The sequence below is a fragment of the Hypanus sabinus genome, chromosome 13, assembly GCF_030144855.1.
Source record: "Hypanus sabinus isolate sHypSab1 chromosome 13, sHypSab1.hap1, whole genome shotgun sequence".
NCBI lineage: Eukaryota > Metazoa > Chordata > Chondrichthyes > Myliobatiformes > Dasyatidae > Hypanus > Hypanus sabinus.
In genome coordinates this window covers 92,657,694-92,682,324 of record NC_082718.1, presented here as the reverse complement: position 1 = coordinate 92,682,324, position 24,631 = coordinate 92,657,694, and the positions used below count along the sequence as shown (strand labels likewise).

Below are 24,631 nucleotides of genomic sequence, written 5' to 3'. Positions count from 1 at the left end.
ATGAGCACAAAAGATCCACAAGGCAACCGTATTTCCAACAATCCCGAGGATGAATGTGACGATAATTACGGGCGGGTTGTAGGACGAGTTAACATCTTCACCAGGAGCACATTCCGGGGTCGAGTTCGCCGTTGTACAAAAAAGCGGCCGCGCAGTCAAGATGTTTCAGAGCGGAGCGAACTCATTCGAAGTTGAACAAGCTGGTCTTCGTCGAATGAGTTTGTTTGAAGTTGTTAGTTGCCATAAACCACACTGAACTTGCACTTTGTCACACAAATGGAACTGTGGCAAGCCTCACTATAAAGTACGCACCTTCTTTCATCATCAGCTCTTTACCCTTATTAGGAGCAATTCCTCATTCCATTTCTTCACTCAGACTGACTCCCTCCCTTCCCATCCAGAGTATGTGGTGTTAAACTAAAAGCAATCCCAAATGGTCCGAGTGGAAGTGTGCCCTTACGTTCTCAGTAAGGCCCCGATTTCAGGTGCCCTGTTAGCTGCCAGATCCAGAATGAACGTTGGCATCATTCACGTTCCCACTCACGAATAATAGCCTAGAAACAGCTGCTGCACACACGTTGAGGATTTGATCACAGGTTACAGTACACTCAGTGGCCCCTTTATTAGGTAAACCCTCGACCTAATAAAGAGGCGACCGACTGTATGTTCGTAGTCCCCTGCAGCTGTAGCCAATCTATTTCAAGGCTCAGCTTTCAGAGATGCTCATTTGCACCACGCTGTTGTAACACATGGTTATTGGAGTACCTGTCAGCAAGAACCCATCTGGCCATTCGCCTCTGACCTCTCATTAACAAAACGTTTTCACCAACAGAACTGCTTCTCACTGGATGTTTTTATTTTGTTTGCTTTTTGGTCCATTCTCTATACTGTTGTGAGTGAAAGTCCCAAAGATCAGCACTTCCTGATATATTCAGTCCACCCCATCTGGAACCAACAATCATTCTATGGCCAATGTCATTTAGATCACATTTCCTCCCATCTCTAATGTTTGGTTCAAACAACAATTGCACTGAGTTTCTTCAAGTTCAACAACAGTTCTGGTATCAAGCTCTGGAACAAAAACAACACTCATTCTGTTTCAGCTGTCCCCACAACCAATGATCTCACGTTATGAACACATAAACTTACTTGTTTATTGTTACTTCATGTTCTCCTCATTTATTGCTCTTCATTTATATTTGCATTTGCACAATAGTTCCCATGATTTTAGATAATATTATAATACCTACAAAGAGTTGTTTTTCTGATTAGACTGAGGATGATTGAGGTACAATTACTGGTGGGCTATGAGCAGAATTGCCAGCCTCACTGGAGACCCATTCCTGGGCTGATTTCTACATTGTCCAAAGCACAACAGTAACACAGACACAACATTTCACAGACAAATAAACTTGTTTAGAATATTCATATCTGACGTTCTGCATACAGCAAAATTCAAAGCATTGATCAATTGTATTCAAAGTTTGTTAACTTTGCTCACAGAAAGAATAAGATTCAATGCAATACATGCAGAAAGGCAATATTGCAACAGTCTTGGGGGAATTCAATAAGCAGGTAGATTGGGAAAATCAAGTTGGTGCTGGATTACTGGAGAGGGGGATTTCCAAAGTGCCTATGAGAGGGCTTTCTAGAGCAGCAGCTGGTTGAGCCCACTAGAAGGCCAGATATTCTGGATTGGGTGTTGTGCGATAAACCAGAATTGATTAGAGACCTTAAGGTAAAAGAAACCTCAGGGGCAAGTGATCATAACTTGATTGAATTCACCCTGAAATCTGAGAAGGAGAAGCTAAAGTCAGATGTATCAGTATTACAGTGGAGTAAAGGGAATTACAGAAGCATGAGAGAGGATTTGACCAGAATTATTGGAAAAGAACACTGACAGGGCTGACAGTAGTGCAGGAATAGCTAGAATTTCTGGAAGATATTCAGAAAACTCAGTATACATCCATCCCAGAGAGGATGAAGCACATTAAAGGAAAGATGACAAACCATGGCTAACACATGGCCAACATAAAAGCCAAAGAGATGGCATATAATAGAGTGAAAATTAGTGGCAAGTTAGAGGATTGGGGAGCTTTTAAAAACAACAGAAGGCAATAAGAATGTCACTAGGAATGTCAGGATGCAATACAGAAGTAAGCTAAGCAATAATATTAAAGAGTTTAATACCAACAGTTTCCTCAGATACATGAAGTGTAAATGAGAGGTGAGAGTGGATATTGGATCATTGCAAAATCACGCTGGACTGGTAGTGATGGGAGGCTATGAAATAGCAAAGAAACAGAGCAATCATTTGGCATCCATTTTCACTGTGGAAGACTCTAGCAGGAAGGTGGAGGCTCCAGTGACAGGGGACGTGAAGTGTGAGAAGCTGCCATGACTAGAGAGAAGACTCTTGGAAAGCTGGAAGGTCTGAAGGTAGATAAGATACCTCGACCAGATAGTGTACGCTCCAGAGTTCTGAAGAGATTGTGGAGATCTCAGGCATGATCTTTCAAGAATCACTGGATTCTGGAATGGTTCCAGAAGATGGGAAAATTGCCAATGTCACTCCACTCTTCAAGAAAGGAGAGAGAAAGGAAAAGGAAACTGTAGGCCAGTTCATCTCACCTCAGTGTTGGGAAGATGTCAGAGTTGATCATTAAGGACGATGTCTCAGGGTACTGGTAAATTGGTCCTGCAGATGCCTTCAGTGAAATGAGCAAAATATTATTCAAATCCATCTAAATATATTTAATTGCAGTTCTGTGCATATTACTCACAGAGTACAGAGAGATAAGCACATTCCTAGAGTAGATTTCGTAATACCACAAATATCTGCAGAATGGAAGTTAAATGTCAGTTCGGCTCTCCTTCATGCAGCCTGGACACGATTCCCCATGCTTCTGGGAGGAGAGGCAGCAACAGTCTCTCAGGCCACACTCCATCGTGATGTTTATAATGTGGTGAGGCAGTTCAGTGCATATTAAAATCATTCACTGCTGCACAGCTGCCCTACTCATAGTTGTCAATAACTAGCATACCTCTGCATACGAGCATGCATGCATTTAAAACACAAGCATATGTCTGAGCACACACGACCGTGCATCACAACGTTCTTCCACATTCTAGCCTCCCCAATTCAACAATCTGCATGTGTGCAATCGTGCACGTATGCATATACGTACTGAAGCTCAGGCAGGCCTGTGTGAAATAAGGTGAAAAAAGAACGCTGGAAATATTTTAATTGGGTTCAGTGGGTGCGTGGGGAGGGTTTGGGGGCAGGATGTGGAAAGCACCTGCTATCCCGGTATCCCACACGCCCTTGTTTGTAAAGACATTCTTCACTTGGGATGTTCGGTGTTCAACACTGCCATCTTGTGTTGGAGTTCTATGCTGCAACAACGATGCACGAAAAACATTTTAAATGAATTCAAGAGCCATTCAGCCCATCGATTCTGCTCCATTATTCCATCATGATTGATCTATTATTCTTCTCAAACCCGTTCTCTTGCCTCATCCCCATACCTTTCATACCCTGATTAATCAAGAACCCATCAACCTCCACTTTAACTATACCCAATGATTTCACCACCACAGTCATTTCATTTCATTTTTCAATCTTTTTTATTGATTTTCAAATAAAAGAATATACAAATACAATTTGAAAGAGGAGTTTAACAAGTAGATAATATAAAAGACATAAAAACAGCAATTTGAAAGACAAAAAGCATATAATATCAAACTCAAACAGGTAATGTATTATGCTGCTATATATACAATGGGCAGAGAGAAATTACAACTCCTCATAGCAATCGTAAACAAAAGATTGGAAATTTTATTGATAGAGAAAGAAAACCCCCACTAACTAAACTAAATCAAAAAAGAGAGAAAGAAAATAAAGATAGAAAAGGAAAGATCGGGCAGTCCAAATGAGGATAAAATTAAAAAAGAAAGAGAGAGAAAAAAAAAGCACATCCTTCCAGTCATCTCCAACCCTTCATGGACAAGGATTATCTCCAAAGAGAATAAAGAAAAATAAATAAATAAAGATAAATTAAATCATGTGAAAATATTGAATAAAGCGTCGCCAGACTTGATCAAAATCAAAAGACGTCTCAAATGTCCGGCTTCTAATTTTCTCCAAGCTTAAACATGACATGATGGAGGACAGCCAATAGCAAGCAGTGGGTGAGTTAGATTCTTTCCAGTGTAGCAAAATAGCTCTCCGAGCCAGTAAAGTTGAAAAAGCTATCACATGTTGGGCGGAGGCAGACACTTTGCTTGCTTCCTCTGGGAAAATCCCAAAAATTGCTGTAAGTGGATTAGGTTGAACATCCATATCTATAGCTTTAGATAATATTCCAAACACATCCCTACAAAAATTATTTAAACTTACACATGACCAAAACATATGGGTTTGAGTAGCCACTTCTGCATTACATCTATCACAAATAGGGCATATATTAGGAAAAATATGCACCAATTTGTCTTTGGACATATGGGCCCTATGTACTATCTTAAACTGAATTAAAATATGGCGTGCGCAGATAGATGAATTATTAACTAAATAATAAATTTTATTCCATTGCTTACCTGAGGGTGCATTTTGAAATTCTACTTCCCAGGAGCATTGAACCCTATCATTAGGTGATGTCATTAACTGTTTAAAAATGGCAGTTATTAATCATTTTTGAAAAGGTTTAAACTGAAAAATAACATGAGCCAAATTTGAAGAGCAGATCAAGGGGTAATTTGGTAAAAAAAATAATAATTAATATTATAAATTAATTAATTATTGCTCTTAATTGGAGAATGGACCAAAAAACAAAAAAAGAAAACATCCAGTGAGAAGCAATTCTGTTGGTGAAAACGTTTTGTTAATGAGAGAGGCCAGAGGAGAATGGCCAGGTGGGTTCTTGCTGACAGGAACTCCGATAACTATTTGTTACAACAGCATGATGCAAATGAGCATCTCAGAATGCTGAGCCTTGAAATAGATTGGCTACAGCAGCAGAGGAATATGAACATACACTCAGTCACCTCTTTATTAGGTTGACGATTTACCTAATAAAGTAGCCACTGAGTGTATTGTAACGTGTGGTCAAATCCTTAACGTATATGCAGTAGCTGTTTCTAGGCTATTATTCGTGAGTAGGAACGTGAATGATGCCAACGTTCCTTCTGGATCTGGCAGCTAACAGGGCACCTGAAATCGGGGGCCTTATTGAGAACGTAAGCGCACACTTCCACTCTGACCATTTGGGATTGCTTTTAGTTTAACACCACATACCCTGGATGGGAAGGGAGGGAGTCAGTCTGAGTGAAGAAATAGAATGAGAAATTGCTCCTAATATGGTTAAAGAGCTGATGGTGAAAGAAGCTGTTTACTATAGAGTGAGGCTTGTCACAGATCCATTTGTGTGACAAAGTTCATGTTCCATTTGTGTTTCAAAGTGCATGTTCAGTGTGGTTCATGGCAACTAAAAATCTTAAAATTGTTGGTTTTTGGGTGCACATATTGTTCATTCTCTTTGCAAAGCACAACGTCACAGTGAGAAATGAATGATTTACCCCATTATGTTTCTGGTGACTGTCAAACCTCCTTTTACCCAAATACTAAGTTAATATAACATTTTAAAAATTCTCTCCACATCCTCTTTTCTTCCTGCCGCATTCTACCACCTACCAGATTTGTATGTGGAGAGGATGTTTCCTCTGGTGGGGTCATGTAAGGCCAGAAGGCACAGTTTCAGAATAGAAGGACGCCTTTTAAACGGAGATGAGGAACAATTTCTTTATCCAGCGAAAGGTCACTCTGTCCAATCCATTCCCACAGGTGGCTGTGGATGCCAGGCCATTGGGAGTATTAAAGTCAGAGGTTGATAGGTTCTCAATTAGTCAGGGCATGCAGAGATATGGAAACAAGGCAGGTGATTGGGGCTGAGAGGGAAAGTAGGTCAGCCATGATGAAATGGCAGATCAGAGTCAATGGGCCAAATGGACTAACTCTGCACCTATATCTTATGGCCTTATGGTGTAACACTAGGAGCAGTTTACTGCAGGCTATTCATCTACTGCTATTCCCATGAGAATTTTGAGTGATGCTGATTCCAGACTCTCTTGAGAAGTGCTTAAAAATCTGAGTTCCCATGGTCAGGTGCCCTCAACACTGAGGTTCCCCATTTCCAGAATCCTCCACAAGACTGGGTCCCTTTTCAAAGACCTTTCCTTCTCCAGATCCATTCATCACTCTCTGCCAACTCAGCACTAATTGTTTCAATTTGCTCACTCTGACCGAGTGAACCTGAATTTGCAACTCTCCCTTCAATAAGAATGACTCCTGCAATGTCATCAGACCTGCTGACAATGTTAGTGTGTCAGTGCTCATGCAAATTACTCTCTCCTGGACACTTGCTGATATTTCCAACAGGATCACGACCCACCACTGAGCATCAGGTTTTCATCCCTCATAGGAATCCCTAATATATTTCCCTCGAAGACTCTATTTACCCTCCAGCATTAGTTTTATAACTCACAGTTTGATTCTAATATTTCCCTACAAGCCAAAGGATCACAGATGGTTGTGATACCTCTGAAGCCCTCTGCTGTTTTGACAGTTTCCTCTTTCCTGGTCCCATCATGTCTCTCTGCATCTCCATTGCACACCAGGTTAGATTTTCATCCACTCAGATATTTTTAAACCATTCTGTTCAGGAACCTTGCCACTCAAGCTGAATCATTTCCCCGAACCAGAGGAAGTAGATGAACTTCTTTTATTACAATTCCTTAAATAAAAAAAGAACAGTTGCTTAAGTACAGCAGCTTCAATGATATCATTTTGTGCTCCATTGCTTGCATGATTACGAGGAAGCAAAATTGTTTGATGACTCTGTGTTATGTTTTGAAACTTCAAAATATTAAACTAATTCAAAAGCGAACAAGAGCTGAGAGATATGTCTTAAGTTAGTTCTTTTACTTCAAAGGAGTCGCACACATACCATGTGATGACGTATGCAATGTATGTAATTTACACAGAAATTAAAATTAATTATAACAAGAATCCTTAATCAATCAATCAATATATATATATATATATACAAGAGTTCTCAACTATTACAGAGTATTAAATACACATGAGGTCTGCAAAATGTTCACCACTTGAGATCAGGAGCATTCTCAACCCCTGTCCAACCCTACAGATATTTTTTTTACATTCTGTGATAATTAGACAGCTGAATATACAGAACCACAAACCTGGACGATGTGCAAGTGGAGAGGATGTTTCCATCAGTAGGAGAGAATCAAATGATCTTGTATCCACGGGCACAGTTTCAGAATAAGTGGGCATCTCACTAGAACTGGAATGAGGAATTTGCTCAGGCAGAGTGTGGGGAATCTGTGGAATTCATTGTCATCCAGGGCGGTGAAGGTCAAATCATTGAGTGTATTTCAGATAACGATTTGTAGGTGTTTGTTTGGGGTTAAGGGTTATAGAATGAAGTTGGGAGAATGGAGTTGAAAAGAGAAATTCAGACATGCTTAGTGAGTGGAGCAGACTCACTGGTCTGACTAGCCTAATTCCAGTTGAATACTTGATGTTTTTCTGGTCCTCCACGGAAAGGCAGATGCCTCCTGATGGAGTGTCGGGTGGGTGTAGGTGAGGTGTGTGCAGCCCATTGAGTTTCTGAAGTATGGGCATGAGCTTCTCAGTTCCATCCCGAAAGCTCTTTCTGTACTCTGAGCAGCTGTAGGCCAGGGGTTCCCAAAGTCAGATGGCACCTTGTATTTGTTGAATGAGGCAGTCATGTGCGCAGTTACCGCACAACAGTGGGCGAAGGCACCCCAAAGACTACTCGTTCGTCCGGTATTCGACATACCACAGGCTCTCAGTCTCTCCCCCCCCCCCATCTCACTCTCTCTCTCCCTCTCTCTCCCTCTCTCTCTCTCTCTCTCTCTCTCTCTCCCCCTCTCTCCCTCTCCCTCTCCCCCTAATAAGGGAGAAAGCGATATCTCCGTTTCGTAGCGAGAGGGGAGACATAACAAACGACTCTCTGCTCTGTGATGTTAGAAGTCCGTTGCGTCGCTTTTTCCGAGCTCTGCGCCCCGAGAACTGGGGTCTCCGGGCACACAGCCGGCAGCCAGCTCGCTGCTTTCGATCTTCCGTCTCCCGCGACACCGGATTCCTGCAGAGGCACCGACCTTCGGTCCGCCCGTCTCCAGGGCCACGAGATCCCGGAACTCCGGAGGCGAGCTAACTCTCTCAGGCTGCATCCCTGACATATCGAATAGCGGGCAGTCGTGACACCCCGGGAGCGGTTCCCGAGGTCACCGTGTAACTCCAGGTCAGGATCGTGAAAAGGACCCCGAAAGGGGAAAATGGAGATATTAAAGATGGAAATAGAGCTGTTCCGAAGATGCCAGCAAAAGCGCCATTGTCTCCTCTTCGGGATAAATCACAGGCGATGTGAGGGAACGACAGAGGTGCAAGTGGTGCCGCTGGTCTTCAACAGGCTCGTGCTTCCATTGCTTAAATAATCTGCCTGCAGGGCTGCTCTGATACTCTGGGAGATCCTGTAGAATCTGAAGTATTTCCCAGATTGAGATCAGCAGGACTGCCCGGAATTCTGGTCAGCAGGTACCGTACCTGCAGTATCCCTGCGCTCACAGTGGCCAGTGGCCATTATGGACTTTTGCCTAAATCCCAGTACACACTCAGTGGCCACTTTATTAGATACACCTATCCCCCGCTCATTAATGCAGATATCTAATCAGACAATCATGTTGACATTTCAAAGTAAAATCTAATATCAGAGCTCATACGTGTCACCACACACACACAACCCTGAGATTCTTTTTCCTGCGGACATACTGAACAAATCTATAGATCACGTAACTGTTAACAGGACCGATGAACACCAGACTGTGCAAACTGAGGTATAAGTACAGTAAACAGCAATGTCTAACGAGAACATGCAGTAACAAGATAAAGCGTCCTTAACGTGAAATCAGTGGTTGTGGGAACACCAGAAACCTGCCGATAAGGGCAGAGTGGCTGTTCTTGAGAAATTTACTCTCCACTGAGTTTTTTTGATCATGAATTCTTTTGAAATGAAATTCGTGCATCATTTGTTTGCAGCATAGAACTCAAACCCGAGATGGCAGTGTTGAACTCAACAGTCCTTGTGAAGAATGCCTTTGCAAACAGGAACGTGTGCGGTTCTGGGACTGCAGGTTCTTTTATTACAGCCCCACCCCCCACCCCCAGAATCCAATCAAAATACTTCTGTTGACCTTAGTACCATTATTTTCCACTTACGCATGCAGACAGTTGCATTGGGGTGAGGTGAATGTGGACGAACGTTGTGATGCAAGGTTGGTTGTGCGTGTGCATGCGCGCATGTGCGTGCTCACATATATATTTGTGCCTTAAGTGCGTGCATGCATACGTATGCCTGGTATTTATCACTATGAGTAGGGCAGCAGTGAATGACTTGAATACAGACTGAATTGCCTCAGCACATCCCAAACACCATGAATGGAGAGTGGCCCGAGGAACTATTGCTGCCTCCCCTCCTACAACCATGATAAACCATGCGCAGGCTGCATGAAAGAGAGCAGAAATCACTTCTAACCTTCATTCAGTAGATCCTTGTGGAAACAGAAAATCTACTCTGGGAATACGGTTGTCTCTCTCTGTACTGTGTGAATAAAGTGTACGGAAAAGCAATTCTGTATAATCAATGAGATGGATTTGAATAATATTCTGCTCAGCTCACTGGGGGCACCTGTTGGACCAAATTATCAGTTTATGAGAGGAACTGGAGTAGGGTGGGCTTCCAAAGGGGCAACTTTAGTTTAGGTAGAGAAGGTGCATTTCAACTGAATTGGCACTGCACTCTGAATAATAAAGAAAGTTTCAGAGCTTTGATAGGGCTATAAAATGGTTTATGTACCTAATATCGAGTAGCTATTACATTCTGTTAATCACGCTGGATATATTTCATTGAGTTAAATCATTACAGCACTGCTAATAAACTTTGGACACGACTTACTGATGTTCTGAGTTTTGCTGTATGAAGATATTTTCATCTTTGATTAAGTTTTCTTGTCTCGGAGACGGTGACTGTGTTTACTGTGGCGTTTTGAACAATGGACAATTCAGCCCAGCAACGTGTCTCCATCGAGGTAGTCGATTCTACTCACAGCCCACCAGTAATTATTATAACAATCGTCCTAGGACTAGTCAGAAATACAACTGCTTTGTAGATATTTTATTGTCATGTAAAATCAGAAACATAGAAACGTACAGCACAGAAACATGCCCTTTGGCCTATGTATTGCGTACTAAACCATTTAATCTGCCTGTTAGCATTGATCTGCACCGGTACCAAAGCTTTCCACAGCTCTACCATCCATGTACCTATGGTAACTTCTATTATACGTTTAAATTGAACTTTCATGCCCCACTTGTGCTGGCAGCTGGTTCCACCCTCTCGCAACCCTCCGAGTGAAGAAATCCCCAGCCCCCGTTCCCCTTAATCTTTTCACTCCCCCACCTTAACCCAGGACATCTAGTTGCCGTCCCACCCAATTTCAGTGAAAACCGTTCTTGCATTTACTCTATCTATATCCCTGGTGTTCAGAAATAATGGAATTCGAATACAATGCTGTGTTCTCGCCGAATCTAGTATCTGGTTAATGCGCTGTCAGATCCCATTCGGGGTGATCACTTCCCCAAACAAGAGGACGTCTCTATCACATTTCCTGAAAATACAAAAAGTGTTTGTTAAACAGAGCACCTTCACTGATATCAGGTGATGTTCAGAGAGGCATCTCTACGTCCAAAGACAATCAAAAACTGCTGAAATTGAAAATAAAAAGAGACCTACATGCTGAAGCATAAGCTCTTCTGTCATTAGTTGACATGCTGGGAGTTTCATTCGTTTTCTGGTTTTAATTCCTATTCAAATGCATTTTGATATAAATTGTCGTGAGGAGATTTTGTAAAAATAACTTCAATTACAGAGTGATATAATTTTTGGGGTTGATTTCTATTACAGAACAGCACCCCCCCCCCCCTTATAAAGAGCATATCATATTACAGTACAATGTTGGCGACATTTTAATCGACTTTAAGATCAGTCTAATCCTTCCGTCCTACATAGTCCTCCATTTTTCTGTCATCCATGTGCCTGAAATGCCCCTGATGTATCTGCCTCCACCGCCAAACCTGGCAGCCAGTTCCTCGCACCCAACCTCGCTGCTTAAAAAACTCTGCCCCTGATATCCCCTTATACCTCCCTCCAATCAGATTAAAATTATGCCCCATGATTAGTTAATTGTTAATGTAAACTTGTTCAAGCACTCAACAAGAAAACGAAGTACTGCAGAATTTCAAGCCTGGCAATACAAACTAAATGTATTTTATTGTTACTTCATTTGAATGATTCTGCTTCTAGTTTTTCCGGAACGTTGTCAATGATTTGATCGCACAACTTATTGGTGCTCTTGACTATTTCACCCCGCCCATATACCCCACCCACAGGAGAACAAACTCATACGACGAAGACCAGCTTCTTCAACTTCGAAAGAGTTCGCTCCGCTCTGAAACATCTTGACTGTGCGGCCGCTTTTTAGTACAATGGCGAACTCGACCCCGGAATGTGCTCCTGGTGAAGATGTTAACTCGTCCTACAACCCGCCCGTAATTATCGTTACATTCATCCTCGGGATTGTTGGAAATACGGTTGCTTTGTGGATCTTTTGTGCTCATGTGAAGTCCCGGAAACCGAGTATTGTGTATTCACTGAATCTGATGATTGCGGACACTCTGTTATTGTGCTGTCTACCCTTCCGAGCTGATTATTTTCTCCGAGGGAAGGACTGGATTTTTGGTGATGGACTGTGTCGACTGAACATTTTTATGATTTGCCTGAACCGGATTGGCAGCGTCTTCTTTCCTCATGGTTATTGCGATCGATCGTTACTTTAAGGTGGTCCATCCACTCCACAAAGTAAACAAGATCACTACAAGGTGTGCGGTGGTGATAGCCGGCGGTCTGTGGATTGTAGCAGCGGCTATTTGTTTGCACTTGCTGATAGACAAACATGATTTCAAACAGCACAACGTGAGAAACTGTGAGCCTTTCAGCATTAACAAGGCTCTGAGTCCCACAGCAGTTTGGACTGACTTTATTTTTATATTCTTTCAGTTTCTTTTGTCAGTTTCAGTAATCCTCTTCTCTACGTCCTCCATCATCTGGAGGTTACGGCAGATGGAAACTGGAATGCGGGGTAAATATAAGCGAACTGTGAAACTTGTGACAGTCGTGGCTGCAGTTTTTGTCATTTGCTTCTTGCCCACCAGTGTTGCTGTGGTCGCGGTTTTGGTCACTAAACTAAGAAGACCCTTCGACTGCAAGTCGTATCACACAGCAGTGAATATCTTTTACAATACGCTGTTTATAACGTATCTGAACAGTGTGGTCGATCCCATTGTTTACGATTTTTCTACTTCGTAGTTTCAACATGCTTTCGAGAAGGCTCTATTTGATCTCATTTTAAGCTCTTCCAGATCAGCCACTGAACCCGGAACATCCAGGGAGGAGCAGACTGTGGATCAGCAAACGAGCTCTGTAACAGCTTTCTGATCGCTCAGGGTCCGCGTGTACTAGATGCCCTCAAAGCAAAGGTGATTAATGCGCTCGAAAGCAGAAAATGATCAAATGGTAATATTTTTTCTGAAGGGTAAGTTGATCTGACCGAACAAGTTCCCTAATACACTTCCCTTTATGTAGAGAAGAGATTGCATCGTATCTACAAAACTCAGTTTATTTCAGAGCTTGTTCGTTAAGAAACTCTTCCTTTCTTTAAAGCAGCTTCCCCAATTTTTTTAATGCCTTGGGGTCTTACAATTACCTGAAGGGTCGGTGGAACACAGATTGGATTTCCTGGTTTAATGGGAAGGGTTGTATGCTATGTATGGGTATTTAGGATTTCTCTTTCCGTAGAAGCAACTGCTTCCTCACATGAATTCAACCTGCGTGTCTCCATTGTCGCTAGCTTCTACCCGTTATAGTGGGCCAATCTCAGGTTGACTGACTGCCCATCAGTATCTGCAGTAATCTTTTCCTTCTTTTTTAATCTTCTTCTTCTTATTATTAATATCAACATGATAAGATTAATACATAGATAGTGGGATTACAAACTTCAAATTTTAAACTGAACATGAAAGGATACACAATCAATAGTTACAATATAGTCAAGTCTTCCGAAATCATGAATGATACAATTATCATATAAACAAAGCAAAACTTGGTATATCATATATATGTAAAAAAAAGAAAAGAGAAAAACAAAAAAAAAATAACCCTAAGAAAAAGTAATCTAAAGCCTAATAACTAATAAAGAGAAAAAAGGAAGAAAATATATAATGAATAAGGGGCTGTTTATAGTATCTTTAATAAAAAAAAATACAAAATCATCAGTGTTGCCAAATCCGATTGTCTCAACATATGTATAATCAAAAGCGGAAAAACGAATAGGTTTGGAGCAGGGTCAAATTACATCATATGAAAATATTGAATAAATGGTCTCCATGTCTTTTCAAATTTAATAGAAGGGTGAAATACAACACTTCTAATTTTCTCCAAATTTAGACATAACATAGTTTGAGAAAGCCAATGAAATACAGTAGGGGGATTAATTTATTTCCAATTCAACAAAATAGATCTTCTAGCCATTAATGTAAGAAATACAATCATTCGACAAGCAGAAGAAGATAAATGGATTGAGTCCATTATTGGTAAACCAAAAATTGCAGTAATAGGATGAGGTTGTAAATCAATGTTCAATACCGTGGAAAAATATCGAAAATGTCTTTCCAATATTTTTTCAAAAGCGGACCTGACCAAAACATTTGAGATAAAGACGCTATCTCAGAATGACATCTGTCACATATAGGATTTATATAGGAATAAAAACGAGCCAACTTATCCTTGGACATATGAGCCCTGTGCTCAACTTTAAACTATATTAATGAATGTTTAGCACATATAGATGATAAATTGACTAATTGAAGAATTTTATCCCAATTCTCAATAGGGATAGTAAGGTTAAGTTCTGTTTCCCAAGGATGATCAGGATTTGCAACAGAGATGACTATGCACTTCTTAAACCAGAGGGTGGCAAATCTGGGGAATTCTTTGCCACGGATGACTTTGGTGGTGAAATCATTTGGTGCATTTAAAGTGGAGGTTGATGGGTTCTTGATTAATCAGGGCATGAAAGGTATGGGAATGAGGCAGGAGAACGAGATTGAGAAGAATAATGAATCAATCATGATGGAATGATGGAGTAGAATCGATGGGCTGAATGGCCCAATTCTGCTCCTATGTCTTATGGGTGCCAATGAAGTTACCAGAGTGTTGTAAGAGCCTCTCTGCTATACTAATGTTAAAATAATTATGCTAACCTGGTCGGCTCCATCTAGGAATGTCAACCAACAGCAATTTACTTGCTCTAATTCTTTGGAAATGACTGTTGTGGATCACTTGTTTGCAGCTAAGAACTCCAACACAAGATGGCAGTGTTGAAAAGAATGAACACCGAACATCCCTTGTGAAGAATGTCTTTACAAACAAGGGCGTGTGGGATACTGGGATAGCAGGTGCTTTCCACATCCTGCCCCCAAACCCTCCCGCCGCACCCACAGAATCAAATTAAAATATCTCCAGCGTTGTTTATTCCATTATTTCACACAGGCCAGCCTGAGCTTCAGTACGTCTATGCATACGTGCACGATTGCACACATGCAGATAGTTGAATTGGGGAAGCTAGAATGTGGAAGAACGTTGTGATGCACGGTCGTGTGTGCTCAGATATATGCTTGTGATTTAACTGCATGCATGCTCGTATGCAGAGGTACGCTAGTTATTGAGAACTATGAGTAGGGCAGCTGTGCAGCAGTGAATGATTTTAATACGCACTGAACTGCTTCACCACATTCTAAACATCACGATGCAGTGTGGCCCGAGAGACCGTTGCAGCCTCTCCTCCCAGAAGCATGGGGAATCGTGGCCAGGCTGCATGAAGGAGAGCAGAACTGACTTTTAACTTCCATTCTGCAGATATTTGTGGTAACACGAAATCTACTCTAGGAATGTGCTTATCTCGCTGTACTCTGTGAGTAATATGCACAGAACTGCAATTAAATATATTTAGATGGATTTGAATAATGTTTTGCTCATTTCACTGAGGGCATCTGCAGGACCAATTTACCAGTACCCTGAGACCTCATCCTTAATGATCAACTCTGACATCTTCCCAACACCGAGGTGAGATGAACTGGCCTACAGTTTCCTTTTCCTTTCTCTCCTTTTTTGAAGAGTGTGGTGACTTTGGCAATTTTCCCATCTTCCGGAACCATTCCAGAATCCAGTGATTCTTGAAAGATATTGCCTGATATCTCCACAATCTCTTCAGAAATCTGGAGCATACAGTATCTGGTCGAGGTAACTTATCTACCTTCAGACCTTCCAGCTTTCCAAGAGTCTTCTCTCCAGTCATGGCAGCTTCTCACACTTCACGACCCCTGTCACTGGAGCCTCCACCTTCCTGCTAGTGTCTTCCACAGTGAAAATGGATGCCAAATAATTGGTCTGTTTCTTTGCTATTTCATAGCCTCCCATTACTACCAGTCCAGCGTGATTTTGCAATGGTCCAATATCCACTCTCACTTCTCTTTTATTGTTTATGTATCTGAGGAAGCTGTTTGTATTAAACTCTTTAATATTATTGCTTAGCTCACTTCTGTATTGCATCCTTACCTTCCAAGTGATATTCTTAATGCCTTCTGTTGCTTTTTAAAAGCTCCCCAATCCTCTAACTTCCCACTAATTTTCACTCTATTATATGCCGTCTGTTTGGCTTTTATGTTGGCTTTGACTTCTCTTGTTAGCCATGGTTTGTCATCTTTCCTTTAAAGTGCTTCATCCTCTCTGGGATGTATATATCCTCAGTTTTCCGAATAGCTTCCAGAAATTCTAGGTATTGCTGTTCTACTATCAGCCCTGCCAGTTATTCTGGTCAAATCCTCCCTCATGCTTCTGTAATTCCCTTTACTCCACTGTAATACTGATACATCTGACTTTAACTTCCCTTCTCAGATTTCAGGGTGAATGCAATCAAATTATGATCAATTTCCCCTGAGGTTTCTTTTACCTTAAGCTCTCTAATCAACTCTGGTTTATCGCACAACACCTAATCCAGAATAGCTGGCCGTCTAGTGGGCTCAACCAGCAGCTGCTCTAGAAAGCCCTCTCATAGGCACTCTGGAAATCCCCCTCTCCAGTAATCCAGCACCAACTTGATTTTCCCAATTTACCTGCATATTGAATTCCACCGTGACTGTTGTAATATTGCTTTTCTGCATGCATTGCATTGAATCTTATGCTTTCTGGGAGCAAAGTTAACAAACTTTGAATACAACTTAGCAATGCGTTGAATTTTGCTGTATGTAGAACGTCATATATGATCATTCTGAATAAGCTTACTTGTCTCTGAAATGTTGTGACTGTGTTACTGTTCTGCTTTGCACAATGGAAAAATCAGCCCAGGAATGGGTCTCCAGTGAGGCTGTCAATTCTGCTCATAGCCCGCCAGTAATTGTAGCACAATCTTCCTCAGTCTAATCAGAAAAACAACTCTTTGTAGGTATTATAATTTCATCTAAAATCATAGAGAAGTTCAGCATGGGAACCATTGTGCAAATGCAAATATAAATAAATAGCAATAAATGAGGTGAGCATGAAGTAACAATGTAAAGTGTTCATAAAGTGTGATCATTGGTTGTGGGAACAGCTGAAACAGAATGAGTGTCGTTTTTGTTCTAGAGCTTGATGGTTGAGGTTATTAATTATTATTGCAATAGCAAGTGGTTCGAAAGCCAAATTAAATAATAGAGAGCTAAGGGGACAGCCCTGACGGGTACCTCTATATAATCTAAAGCAAGGATACTTTTGGTTGTTAGTGAGAACTGCAGCTACCGTGGCATGATAAATCAATTTAATCCAGGAGATAAATCCTGGACCAGAATTGAACCTCTTCAAAACCTGAAATAGATAAGGCCACTCCACCCTATCAAAGGCTTTCTCTGCCTCCAAAGAAACAACACATTCAGATTCTTAGGTTGAAGGGGAATAAATGATATTGAATAATCTTCGAATATTAAAATGTGAGTACCTATTTTTAATAAAACCTGCTTGATCGTTTGAGATAACATTAGGCAATATACTCTCAAGGCCATTTGCTAGAATCTTACAGAGGATTTTAAAATCTACATTCGGTAAAGAAATATGTCCATAGGATACACATTCCAGTGGGTCTTTCCCTTTTTATAGAATCAATGAAATTAGTACTTCATAAAAAGTTTTAGGAAGGTTCCCAGAAGATGTAGAATCAGTGAACGTTTGATAAAGATGTGGTATAAGCGTTTCGTGAAAGGTCTTATAAAATTCTACCGTATAACCATCAGATCCCGGAGCTTTACCTAATTGCATAGAGGATATAGCCTTGGCTATCTCCTCTTGTTTAATAGGTGCATCTAACATATCAGCATCTTGAATCGAAATTTGAGGTATGTTTAGACTTTGCAAAAATCTATTCATAGTGATATTACTATCAGAGAATTCAGATTTATAAAGATTAGAATAAAAGTCCATAAATATCTTTTGAATTTCATAAGGATCTAAAGTTTCTGTTCTATCTGGCCGGCGAATTTTTAAAATCTGTCTTCTGACCATCCCAGCCTTTAAATGACCCGCTAAAAGTTCAGCAGATTTTTCCCCATGTATATAAAATGAACTTTTAGATTTAAAAATTTGCTGTTCAGTGGGAAAGGTCCGAAGTAAATCATACTGTGATTGAAGTTCGACCCTTTCTTCATAAAGGTTTTCAGTAGGTTTAACTGTATACGCTTTATCTATCTGTTTAATTTTATTAATAAGCACTGACAATTCCGCTTTAATTTTGTTTCTCAAGGCTGCTGAATATGAGATTATCTCTCCCGTCAAAAAGATTTCAAGGTGTCCCATATAAGCAGATTTGACATTCCTTCCTTTGTATTAAATTCAAAAAATATAGAAATTTGCTCCTTAAAATTAACAAAAGCTGGACCCCGTAACAAAACGGGGTTCAATCTCCATTGTGAGATTTTCAAAACTCTATCCGGGAGCTTAAAAGTTAACTTTAAAGGCGCGTGATCTGAAAGCTCAATGATGTCATACGCACATTCAACAACGGAGTTCAACAGACGTGTATCTAAAAAAAAGTAATCAATTCGAGAATATTTGTGATGGACGTGTGAAAAGAAGGAGAAAGCTTTATCATTCGGGTGTCTATATCTCCAAATATCGACAAGGCCATATTCTAATAAAAAAGAGTTAATACAAGATGCCGCTTTTTTAGGACGCGACGGATTGGTTGATGACCTGTCAATCGCAGGATTTAAGCAACAGTTAAAGTCACCACCCATGATCAGTTTATATTCATTGAGATTCGGGAACACTGAAAAAAGTTTCTTTAAAACATCAGAATTATCTACATTAGGTGCGTATACACACACCAGAGTTACCTTTTGCTCGCATAATAAACCAGTAACAATTAAATATCTTCCAATCAAATCAGTAGTAGAATTAAGGTGTACAAAAAGGGTTTTGAGACTAAGGAATATAGAAACGCCTCTTGTTTTACTATCCGACAGTGAGTGAAAAAGAGAACCTTTCCAAAAGCGAAAAAATCTATCCCCATCCTGTTTTCGTATATGATTTTCTTGCGCAAAAATAGTACCAGCATTGTGTGTTTAATTTCTTAACAACCTTTTTACGTTTAATGGGATGATTGACACCGTTCCAATTCCAAGATATTATGTTCATTTTAATAACATCCATGTTTAAAATTGAGTTTAATATTATATAAAAGAAATGTTACTTAAGTACAGATTAAACCAAACGCGGGTACAAACGGAAGGGGTGACACATTTACGATAGAGAAATCCATCAAAAGAACTGCCCAATCAAGAAAAACACCGACTGTAATAGACCCCTGCCCCCTCCCCCCGCCCAATAGATAGAAAGGAAGAAACCAATAGGCTGGTCCCATGCTAACTAATCAACTTTGACCCTGTTCTCCAACTTGCAGCTCCATATATATAAAAAAATTCCCACGGAAAATAGCTATAATAAAAGGCACAAACAGAATTCAACTACTATAATGTTGTGTCTAACATTAATAAAAACATAATCAACCTCGGCCATCTTAGAATCAGCTAAAGTAGCTTAAACACATATTCAAAAGAAAGAATAAATCCGAGTAAATATTGTTACAAAGTATATTCTTTCTCTCGAAAAAGAAAAATAAATGAATATATGTACATAACAGACCTAAAACTATAAGTACAGAAACAAATAAAAAATACAAAGATTAATACACAACAGCTCCTACACGGATCACTAAAGTACAATACCATAAACGTTCCCTACAAAACAGTTATATATGTATTAATTAAGGTAAAAAACAAAATTAAATCGACCACGTCCCATACCAGAGAGTGAAAAGGTATAACATGTACTTAACTCAAAAGCTCCATCAACAACTCATACAACAGATACTTCAAAATTGGCTATTGAATAATCGATGTAACTTTAATATTTTATTCAGAAGGCTTAACTTTAAACTTTTTAATATACTCCCATCCCTCGTGAGGAGAGTAGATTCTCAATGGTTGAGATTTTTCACGGAAAATTATCAGCTTTGCTGGAAAGCGAAGAGAGGGATTTAAATCTAATTTATACATTTCACTCATAACTTCTCGATATTTCTTTCTTTCGGTCAAGATTTCGGGGGGATAATCTTCAACTATACGAATGTCTGTTTAATTAAAGAGTAATTTCCGTTTCTCTCTGGCTCCTCGAAGAATAGCTTCTTTAGTCGTGTAACAATGCAAAGAAAGTACAACCGCTCGAGGACGTAATTCGGCTGACGCCCTCTGCAGTCATCCGTGGCAAAGAATTCCACAGATTCGCCACCCTCTAGTTAAAGAAGTTCATAGTCATCTCTGTTGCAAATCCTGATAATCCTTCTTCAAGACTGACATCCCTTCTTCATTCCAGATTTCAATTTTATCTACTGAAAATAAATTCTCTAATTTCGAACCAGCACTTCGGTTCCTGTCTCCAGTTCACTAGAATAGGCTTTTTTCTAGAATCCGGTTCCAGTACCATCACGATATGGGTGCATGCAGCTTGGCACCATCCCAGCAACTCCTAACATCACTTCCCTTCTGACTGAAAGTCCATAGGTAGGGTTGTACTTGGATGAATAGATTACCGCAGATACTGATGGGCAGTCAGTCAACCTGAGATTGGCCCACTATAACGGGTAGAAGCTAGCTACAATGGAGACACGCAGGTTGAATTCATCTGAGGAAGCAGTTGCTTCTATGGAAAGAGGAAATCCTAAATACCCATACATAACACAGAACCCTTTCACTTAAAACAGGATTTCCAACCTGTGGTCCACCGACCCCTCAGATAACTGTAAGGCCCCCAAGGCATAAAAAAAATTGGGGAAACTGCTTTAAAGAAAGGAAGAATTTCTTAACGAACAAGCTCTGAAATAAAGTTAGTTTTGTAGATAAGATGCAATCTCTCCTTTACAGAAAGGGAAGTGTATTACGGAACTTGTTCGTTCAGATCAACTTACCCTTCAGAAAATTATTACCATTTGATAAATTTCTGATTTCGGGCGCATTAATCACCTTTGCTTTGAGGGCATCTAGTTCACGCGGACCCTGAGCGATCAGAAAGCTGTTACAGAGCTCGTTTGCTGATCCACAGTCTGCTCCTCCCTGGATGTTCCGGGTTCAGTGACTGATTTGGAAGAGCTTAAATTAAGATCAAATAGAGCCTTCTCGAAAGCATGTTGAAACTGCGAAGTAGAAAAATAGTAAACAATGGGATCGACCACACTGTTCAGATACGTTATAAACAGCGTATTGTAAAAGATATTCACTGCTGTGTGATACGACTTGCAGTCGAAGGGACTTCTTAGCTTAGTGACCAAAACCGCGACCACAGCAACACTGGTGGGCAAGAAGCAAATGACAAAAACTGCAGCCACGGCTGTCACAAGTTTCACAGTTCGCTTATATTTACCCCGCATTCCAGCTTCCATCTGCCGTAACCTCCAGATGATGGAGGACGTAGAGAAGAGGATTACTGAAACTGGCAAAAGAAACTTAAAGAATATAAAAATAAAGTCTGTCCAAATTGCTGGGGCACTCAGACCCTTGTTAATACTGAAAGGCTCACAGTTTGTCACGTTGTGCTGTTTGAAGTCATGTTTGGCGAACAGCAAGTGCAAACAAATAGCCACCGCTACAATCCACAGACCGCCGGCTATCATCACCGCACACCTTGTAGGGATCTTGTTTACTTTGTGGAGTGGATGAACCACCTTAAGGTAACGATCGATCGCAATAACCATGAGGAAAAAGACGCTGCCAATCCGGTTCAGGGAAATCATGAACACGTTCAGTCGACACAGTCCTTCACCAAAAATCCAGTCCTTCCCTCGGAGAAAATAATCAGCTCGGAAGGGTAGACAGCACATTAACAGAGTGTCCGCAATCATCAGATTCAGTGAATACACAATACTCGGTTTCCGGGACTTCACATGAATACAAAAGATCCACAAAGCAACCGTATTTCCAACAATCCCGGGGATGAATGTGACGATAATTACGGGCGGGTTGTAGGACGAGTTAACATCTTCACCAGGAGCACATTCCGGGGTCGAGTTCGCCATTGTACAAAAAAGCGGCCGCACAGTCAAGATGTTTCAGAGCGGAGCGAACTCATTCGAAGTTGAACAAGCTGGACTTCGTCGAATGAGTTTGTTTGAAGTTGTTAGTTGCCATAAGCCACACTGAACGTGCACTTTGTCACATAAGTGGAACTGTGGCAAGCCTCACTATGAAGTACGCAGCTTCTTTCACCGTCAGCTCTTTAACCATATTAGAAGCAATTCCTCATTCCATTTCTTCACTCAGACTGACTCCCTCCCTTCCCTTCCAGGGTATGTGGTGTTAAACTAAAAGCAATCTCAAATGGTCAGAGTGGAAGTGTGCCCTTCCGTTCTCAGTAAGGCCCCGATTTCAGGTGCCCTGTTAGCTGCCAGATCCAGAATGAACGTTGGCATCATTCACGTTCCCACTCACGAATAATAGCCTAGAAACAGCTGCTGCACACACGTTGAGGATTTGATCACAGGTTACAATACACTCAGTGGCCCCTTTATTAGGTAAACCCTCGACCTAATAAAGAGGCGACCGACTGTATGTTCGTAGTCCTCTGCAGCTGTAGCCAATCTATTTCAAGGCTCAGCATTCAGAGATGCTCATTTGCACCACGCTGTTGCAACACATGGTTATTGGAGTTCCTGTCAGCAAGAACCCATCTGGCCATTCGCCTCTGACCTCTCATTAACAAAACGTTTTCACCAACAGAACTGCTTCTCACTGGATGTTTTTTTTTTTTGTTTGTTTGTTTTTTGGTCCACTCTCTATACTGTTGTGAGTGAAAGTCCCAAAGATCAGCACTTCCTGATATATTCAGTCCACCCCATCTGGAACCAACAATCATTCTATGGCCAAAGTCATTTAGATCACATTTCCTCCCATCTCTAATGTTTGGTTCAAACAACAATTGCACTGAGTTTCTTCAAGTTCAACAACAGTTGCTACCCCCAACCATCAAGCTCTGGAACAAAAACAACACTCATTCTGTTTCAGCTGTTCCCACAACCAATCATCACACTTTATGAACACATAAATTTACTTGTTCATTGTTACTTCATTTTCACCTCATTTATTGCTATTCATTTATATTTGCATTTGCACAATAGTTCCCATGATTTTAGATGAAACTATAATACCTACAAAGAGTTGTTTTTCTGATTAGACTGAGTATGATTGTGGTACAATTTACTGGTGGGCTATGAGCAGAATAGACAGCCTCACTGGAGACCCATTCCTGGGCTGATTTCTCCATTGTCCAAAGCATAACAGTAACACAGTCACAACATTTCACAGACAAATAAACTTACTCAGAATATTCATATCTGACGTTCTGCGTACAGCAAAATTCAAAGAATTGATAAGTTATATTCAAAGTTTGTTAACTTTGCTCCCAGAAAGCATAAGATTCAATGCAAGACATGCAGAAAGGCAATATTACAACAGTCTTGGGGGAATTCAATAAGCAGGTAGATTGGGAAAATCAAGTTGGTGCTGGATTACTGGAGAGGGGGATTTCCAAAGTGCCTATGAGAGGGCTTTCTAGAGCAGCTGCTGGTTGAGCCCACTAGAAGGCCAGCTATTCTGGATTGGGTGTTGTGCGATAAAGCAGAATTGACTAGAGACCTTAAGGTAAAAGAAACCTCAGGGGAAAGTGATCATAATTTGATTGATTGCACCCTGAAATCTGAGAAGGAGATGCTAAAGTCAGATGTATCAGCATTACAGTGGAGTAAAGGGAATTACAGAAAAATAGAGAGGAGTTGGCCAGAATTGATTGGAAAAGAACACTGGCAGGGCAGACAGTAGAGCAGCAATGGCTGGAATTTCTGAAACCTATTCAGAAAACTGAGGATATATACATCCCAGAGAGGATGAAGCACTTTAAAGGAAAGATAACAAACCATGGCTAACTAGAGAAGTCAAAGCCAACATAAAAGCCAAAGAGACAGCATACAATAGAGTGAAAATTAGTGGGAAGTTAGAGGATTGGGGAGCTTTCAAAAAGCAACAGAAGGCAATAATAATATCACTAGGAAGGTCAGGATGCAATACAGAAGTAAGCTTAGCAATTATATTAAAGAGTTTAATACCATCAGTTTCGTCAGATACATGAAGTGTAAAAGAGAGGTGAGAGTGGATATTGGACCATTGCAAAATCACGCTGGACTGGTAGTAATGGGAGGCTATGAAATAGCAAAGAAACAGAGCAATCATTTGGCATCCATTTTCACTGTGGAAGACACTAGCAGGAAGGTGGCGGCTCCAGTGACAGGGTTTGTGAAGTGTGAGAAGCTGCCATGACTAGAGAGAAGACTCTTGGAAAGCTGGAAGGTCTGAAGGTAGATAAGTTACCTCTACCAGATAGTGTGCACTCCAGAGTTCTGAAGAGATTGTGGAGACATCAGGCATGATCTTTCAAGAATCACTGGATTCTGGAATGGTTCCGGAAGATGGGAAAATTGCCAAAGTCACCACACTCTTCAAAAAAGGAGAGAGAAAGGAAAAGGAAACTGTAGGCCAGTTCATCTCACCTCAGTGTTGGGAAGATGTCAGAGTTGATCATTAAGGATGAGGTCTCAGGGTACTGGTAAATTGGTCCTGCAGATGCCCTCAGTGAAATGAGCAAACTATTATTCAAATCCATCTAAATATATTTAATTGCAGTTCTGTGCATATTACTCACAGAGTACAGAGAGATAAACACATTCCTAGAGTAGATTTCGTATTACCACAAATATCTGCAGAATGGAAGTTAAAAGTCAGTTCGGCTCT

General features: G+C 40.7%; 1 protein-coding gene across 1 annotated transcript; it reads right to left on the bottom strand.

Moving 5' to 3' along the window:
• Positions 1 to 20,859: 20,859 nt before the first annotated feature.
• LOC132403400 (hydroxycarboxylic acid receptor 2-like) lies at positions 20,860 to 21,867 on the bottom strand. Its single transcript, XM_059986808.1, has one exon. The coding sequence runs from the start codon at positions 21,865 to 21,867 to the stop codon at positions 20,860 to 20,862; it is 1,008 nt and encodes a 335-aa protein (XP_059842791.1).
• Positions 21,868 to 24,631: the final 2,764 nt, after the last annotated feature.

Bases quoted from the DNA above. Each gene is read 5' to 3' on its own strand.
- LOC132403400 (XM_059986808.1), bottom strand. From the start codon at position 21,867: ATGGCGAACTCGACCCCGGAATGTGCTCCTGGTGAAGATGTTAACTCG.